This window comes from Arachis ipaensis, chromosome B09, assembly GCF_000816755.2.
Source record: "Arachis ipaensis cultivar K30076 chromosome B09, Araip1.1, whole genome shotgun sequence".
NCBI lineage: Eukaryota > Viridiplantae > Streptophyta > Magnoliopsida > Fabales > Fabaceae > Arachis > Arachis ipaensis.
Genome location: NC_029793.2, coordinates 91,019,754 through 91,026,905, shown reverse-complemented (window position 1 = coordinate 91,026,905; position 7,152 = coordinate 91,019,754). Strand labels below are relative to the sequence as shown.

The 7,152-nt window shown below is 32.5% G+C and overlaps 1 protein-coding gene across 1 annotated transcript; it reads right to left on the bottom strand.

The window, feature by feature from the left end:
- On the bottom strand, positions 5,782 to 6,917 carry LOC107616605 (mavicyanin). Its single transcript, XM_016318559.2, has 2 exons — positions 6,594 to 6,917; positions 5,782 to 6,490 (listed from the first exon to the last, which is right to left on the bottom strand). The coding sequence occupies exons 1-2, from the start codon at positions 6,790 to 6,792 to the stop codon at positions 6,087 to 6,089; spliced, it is 603 nt and encodes a 200-aa protein (XP_016174045.1). The 5' UTR covers positions 6,793 to 6,917; the 3' UTR covers positions 5,782 to 6,086.

The window sequence follows — 7,152 nt, the reverse complement described above, 5'->3', positions numbered from 1 at the left end:
TCCGGACAAGATCTGTAGTGCTTTCTCTGTCTCTGAATCAAACTTTTGCTCCAGCTCCTCAATTTCAGCCAGAAAATATCTGAAATTGTACAAAAACACACAAACTCAAAGTAAAATCCAAAAATGTGAATTTAACACTAAAACCTATAAAAACTCAATAAAAACTAAACAAAACACACTAAAAACGATATAAAATGATGCCAAAAAGCTTATAAAATATCCGCTCATCAACATACTGTGAACTACTGAACGAGACATCAAAAGCTACACCTACAATACAACAAAATAAAAATTCATCACCACAAATAAGACAAAACAAGATAAACGATCAAGAGGTTGGGTCGGCTTTAAAGATCGTCATCAACCTCCCAAAACGCAAAGCATAAACAACACAAGCATTGATAAATTCAAAAGAGGTTGGGTCAATATCAACCAGGAATGTCACAAAACCCTTCCAACACACAACAGTTATGCTATATCTCTATCATGTAGAAATGACACCATCCTCCATAATAAAATGGCACCATTTGGGGGCAATACAGAACCCCATGTTCAGACAAAAAGCAAATTTTTAGAATGCAAAATCCCAGAGTCAAACATAGCAATCAAAGAGTCAAAGCAAAAGGCAAGAGATTGAGCAAGAAAAAGGGGTAAAAAACCAACCTGGAAAGAAGAGTACAAAACGGAAAGAACACTTCAACAGCGAAAGCACGTACAATCTAAAGCCTCCAATGAATGAATGAGAACACCCAAACAAAAATTCAAGATAAAAAATCATTAAAGAAGAACAAAGGTTGCAAAAGTAATGGAGAGATGAAGACGAAGCAATGCGAAGAAAGTGAAAAAAGGAAGAAATAAGAAAGATGAAGTATTTATAAGACACTAGGGACAAAAGTGTCATTCTACACCCCTCATTAATGCGTGCACGATTATGAAGGTAATCAAAGAAAGAACGTGTAGGATGTTATGAAAAGATGTGACATTTCAGAAACACATCGAGTGCCCGACTTATCCCGAAAGGCGGTCTACCCGACGTGAAAAGGACAAGTTCATCAATGCTTGAGCCCGACCTAAAAATGCTCGAATTCAAGTCAAAACAATATTCATACCCTGGCCCAAAAATATAAAGTCAGGCCCAAAAGGAAGAAAAGCCCACCCAAAAGGGTGGCCTCTTCTACTTCTACCTGACCTTGCAGAGGTCGAGCACAACAAAAATAGCTCAACCTCAAGTATCTGAATAAATAACTAACTCCTAAGATATCTCCCACCTTTCTAAAAGGGAGATATCATCAGCTTTCCTAGAAGAAAAGGAATAGCTATCCACTAATAAAGGTAGAACTACTCTAAAAGGTAGTTATCCTACCTATTATAAATTTACCAAACACCCTCAGGTATATTCAGGCCCAATCTACCAAAAAACCTACTTAAACCCTTGCTAACTTAAGCATCGGAGTCTCTTACAGATACTACCCCCACCTCCTCACAAGAAACTCGGACGGCAACACCTCGGCGCTAAAGGAAATCGGATGCTACCATATAGGGAGCCTGGACCTCACGTCTTGGCCCAATAAGCAACCCAATTTCAGATATCCCGTGGAACAAAAATTATGCTTAATTTACTTGTGTTGAAGGTTGTTCTTATGAAATTATTGTGGAATTGGTCTTAAATCTTTTGAAAAATTAGTCGCTAGGAGTATATTTGATGCAAATCGAAAAATTTTTGGACAAAATTGAAACAAAATAAAACTTAGGGGTATTTTTGAAACTTTTACCAAACTTTAGGAACGAAAAATATACTTTACACTAAAAAATATCCTATACCCTAAATATTATTCTACCTTTTGTCCTTTCCTTTTTTCCTAAAAACTAAACTTCTCTATTCATCAATCCCATCACCATAATACCCCACTATTCTCTTTCTTCATCAATCCTTGTTCTTTTTTCTTCACCTCCAAAATGGAAGAATCATGCCAGATGTGAAGGAGAGTGATAAGAACGTATGAGGATGAATATGAAAGACATAGTAAAAAATAAAAGAAAAGATAAATATTTTTCTATTAGACCTCTAAGAAATATGTTCTTAGCAATCTAGGTCACCAGAAGAAATTTTCTATTAGACCTTCAAAGAACTTTTTCTTGACAACCTAAATCAAAGGTCTGAAAATTAAAATAAAGAACTAACACTAACTTTAAGTTGGATCTTTTAAATTTCTTCATGCAACAAGTAAAGCAAATCATTCACCTCACTTGATCACTTGATCACATATAGAAGTGTTTTAATTGTCTAAATAGACCCCTAAATTTATTCATCAAAAAGTGTCTAAATTGCCTCACAAAAATGTTTAAATAGACCCTTAACAGATTAGATTATCCTAAAAGTGAGTCAAATCTTCTTAGATATGACTCTAAAATTAAAATCCTAAAGATATGATAATTAATTCAAATCAGATTTGATCTTATTAGATTAGATCATATTTGATTTAAATTTTAAACGCCTAAAAATGCTACTAAACAAATCGAAAACAAATCAAATCTTTTGGCAAATCTTAAAAACAAATCAAACTGAAATATAGACTAAATAATTTTGAAAATTAATGCTAAATTTGTGACTCCTAATGAACTTGAAGATCACTCTTGGACTTCTTGATGTCCTCGTTTAGCCCAATGCGTCTTATGAGTGCCGTCATTTCAACACCACTGTATTTTATACGAACTCTTGGTTTTCTTGATATCCAAGACCGGCATAGTATAATTCTTCTAGTATTAAAATCCTCGAATAAGACAACATTACCATTGTGCCTCTTAGTTTTAAAATGCCAAAAATACCCTCTTGAGTACGTATCAGAGAGCATATCGTCATTGTTGTTACTTCCTCTTAAATTCGGCAACTTACTCTTATTTCTGTTGTTGTCATTGGCTACGGCAACGAACTACAACTGGCCGAAGAACAAGTTCTCATTTTTCGCAGCCGCCGTAGGAGCTTTTCTTCCTCTTGCAGAAGCTAAGAATCTCATCAGATTCTGGCTTTGAGTAAATGATGTTGGTCATTGCTCGTTTTGGAGTCGTAACTATCAAAATCTAAATTCTAAAAAGTTAAAATTTTTTGAGAAAAAATTCTAATTCTACGAGTGAGATGTGCCACCAATGTGAGAATTACTCGTCAAATTCAAATCTCACTTTTGAAAATTGAAACACAACAAAAATTAACTAGAAATAGCATAGTTTAAGAAAATAAATTTTTGCATACAAGTTGATGAAGGTAAAGAAAAAGTGTACGGTTGAAGAATAAAGAGAAGAGTGGGTGATTATGGTAATAAGCGTTGATGAATGGAAAAGTTAAGATAATAGAAAAAGGGTAAGAGGGAGAAGAACTTTATTGTTTATTATATTTTTTAATTATTTAATTAAGTTTAATGTTATAAGTGGAATGGAACATTAAGAGCGTCAACGAGAAATTGATAACTGGTTAGATTTGTTTGACGGAAGTTATCTTTTATAATACAACTTAGTTTTAAATTTTTTATGGTCAGTTTTGTCAGCGTATTTTTTATGGTTAATTTTAGTATTTTAGTCATATAAATAATGCTTCTTTTTAGAACATAGACAAAAAAAAGTGTCAATCCATGTAGAAAAATTAGGATTTATTGTAAGACTTGGATCAGCTTTTCGAAATAATAACCAACATGGATTGGTCGAGTAGTTAGCTCATTCATCTACTTAAGTAAGTGTCGGAGTTTTAAATTCTTGTATATGCAGTGATCTATTAGCCAGCGACAAACTCTTAAATGAAACTCAAATCTGCACCTAATTAATCCTTAACCTATCATGTTAGGAGCAGGGATAGAAATGGGCTGGATCAAACCGAGCTTCAGCTTTGACAAGCCTGACTCATATTATAAATAGATGACCCACACCTAAGTCTAATTTTTTTTAATAGGTTTTTTTTTCAGGTTCGAATCCGGCCTATTTAAAATCTGACAAGTCCTAAGGCCTATTTGAATATCCTGTTTCATGTATTAGAAATCAAAATAATAAATTTAAAATATTTAAATTAACATTAAATACATTGTAAAATTTGTAATTCATAATTTGTAAAGTATAATTCATTTATATATCAATTGTTAGTCACATTTCATAAACATACTTATAATTTATAATTTTTTCTCTAAACAAAAAATGATAATCTTAATTAGTAATAATTATTGATTTTTTTTAGTTTTGTTTTGTATTTAATATAAGTCAATAGTTGAAAGTCTAAACTAAGAATAATTTATTTTTACAAAGAAATATTTTTGCGAGCCAGCCCAAGAAACTTCATAGACTTTTTTTTAAGTTACAGCCTGATTGTTTTAACTAATAGGCGTTACAAAAAGATCAACCATAACCTATTGCTCAGTTTGGATAAACAACTTAAATAAGCTCTTTTTTCAAAAGAGTTTAAAGTATAAGGACTTTTATTAATGGCAGCTTATAAATAAGTTATCTTGTGTTTGAATTTTTAGTTATAGAAGTACTTATTTTAAAGTTATAGTGTTTGGATAAATAACTCAAAAAATACAATTCTTTTATACAAGAAGATTGGAAATTAAAATAACGATGATACCAAATACTTCAATATTGAATGTTGATTTTACATAATCTAATCACTAAGATTACAATCGTTTAGACAATTGATTCTTTATTTGCTCTCTTATTAGTTCCATTTTTTAGACAATTGGTTCTTGTCACGTAATATCATTAGAAATTAGCTCTTCTACTTTACCTTCACCTTCACCCATAACGGTGTTCTTGTATGTAGTGAATAGTAATAAAATTTTAATTTACAATAATCTTGATGACAGTACCAAAGAAATTGTATAGTTAGTGTTTGCTGTTTTATTGTGTATGATATGGTAGGTAAAAATAAAAAACAAATATAATATATGCAGATGAATATATGCAGTAGGTGGTTCAGATGGAACATTATTTTAAATAGTGGTGGAGGGTTAATACTTTTATCAAATAAATCATTACATGAAAATGATACTGGAAGGAATATACGTAGTAGGTGGTAGGTGGTTCACATGGAACATTATTTTAAATGGTGGTGGAGGACCAATACTTTCAGCAGATGAATTATTATATGAAAATAATAATGGAAGGCTAATACTTCTAACAGATGGAACCTTGCTTGAAAATGATGATAGAAGGCCAGTATTTTCACGAGAAACAGAAAATATTCTCACAGAGCCAATAATAAAATCAGATCCCTTTTGTTTTGAAGTTAATTTTTTTAGAAAAGTGATAGGATGATTTATCAAAAAAAAGAAGTGATATATTTCTACTTCTTAAAAAAGTTGTAAATTAACTTTTTAAAAAATTAAAAATTATTTTTAAACAATACCAAATACACGTATAGTGACTTTTAATAATTCAAAAGTCACAAAAACAAGTAGCTTGTACTGTTTCCAAACAGGTTCTTAATAAAACGAGAAGCACCAAACCGAACGAAAATTAAAACGAGCTCAGCTACAAATTTCCGTTGGATATTCCGGCCCACTTCTATCCTAAGTTAGGATATAATATGGAAACCAAAAAGTTTTTGGAAAGAATTGCAATAATTCACTCTGAACCTGTTTTTTTATTTGCCCTTCCTAATGCAAACTTTAGTTCTTCAGTTCAGCGAAATTAACGGGTCAATTGCGATTAGCTTTAAGAATCTAACTAAAGGAGACCAAATTATGGCTGTTAGGGACCACATTTGTGCTAAATCCCCCCATAACATATATGAAGAAGTGAATATATCATTAATTAAATTAAATCTCCAATAACAGGTATTACATCACAGCATATCACTAGCTGAAAGAATTCAAATATTCAATTACATCATATAGCCAAAGTCCATGATCCAAAACCATGGCCAGGAAAATTTTTCAAAAGAATTACATAGATCTGCGATAAAGAATCAAAGGAAACAGAAGAACAGTATCACCAATGAAATATTTCCGACTCTAGAAACTCCTCAACTTCTTAACTTTGTTTGATAAGTATCTCGAGACAGAAAGTAAAAAAGCACAAGAGATATTTGTTCTGTTTCTATATGGGCCTTACATTAAGGCAGAGAAGAGCAAACACATCACAAATCCAATGATAAGAGCTTGAGAATTTGAAGCAATGTGAGATGAATCTGAGGCTACCATGGATTGAGAAGGAGGCTGTGGAATGCTGCCAAAAACAGGTTGATAAGAAGGTGCAGAAGAAGTTGCTGATCCATATGGTGATGGAGCATCAACATCTGAAGAAGCATTAACACCAACAGTTATATGAATCTTCTGATTCTTCTGACAGTGCCCTGGCTCTCCACTGGTGAAGAAGTATTCACCTTTTGATGTGATGTTGAACAATGAATTGCCATTGTTCATGTACAATATAGGGTTCTTAATGTTGCACCTCTTGTAGTTTTCCAGTGTTACTTGAACCAATGAATCTTGACTTGGTGGGTATAAAAACACTGAAAAAAAATGTACCCTTTTGTCAGTATAAAAGTAAAGTGACTAATTTTATTGGTATGAATGAAAAATGAAAATGAAAATGAAAATGTGTATTGAACTTACAAAGGGAGTCACCAATCTTGATATCATTATTTTTGGACCATTTGGTGTATAGTTGTGGATTTGATGAAGTGGGAATGCCCCAAGAATCTAGATCTCCAACCTTGTATTGGAAGCAATGAACAGAAGTTTGGATTTGGAAGGATATGAGCAAGAGACACAACAATAACCAGTTATGGCTAAAATGGTGATTGGCCGTCATAATTGGCTTCAAAGTTCAAACTCAAAGAGAGTCTCTTTCTCTTTCTCTCTCCCTTTGGCTTTGCCTCGATCTCCTTTTTTCTGAGATTTAGGAGCTTAGGACCATTCAAGGGAGCACTTCTTATTGTTGTCCTTGGTGATTGGGAGATTGATAATGATGTCAGAATTTAGAGAGGGTCCACTCCATTGGTGATTTACAGGACTGCCCCTCTTCTTCTATGTACTGTTTGGTTGATGCTATGCCACTATTGGAATTAAGAATTATATGCCTCTTAACTTATTATGGATTCCAGTTCATAGTAATCTCATCATAAAAATGTTATTTTAGATATGTAGAGTACAGTTAATAATCAAACTTTTT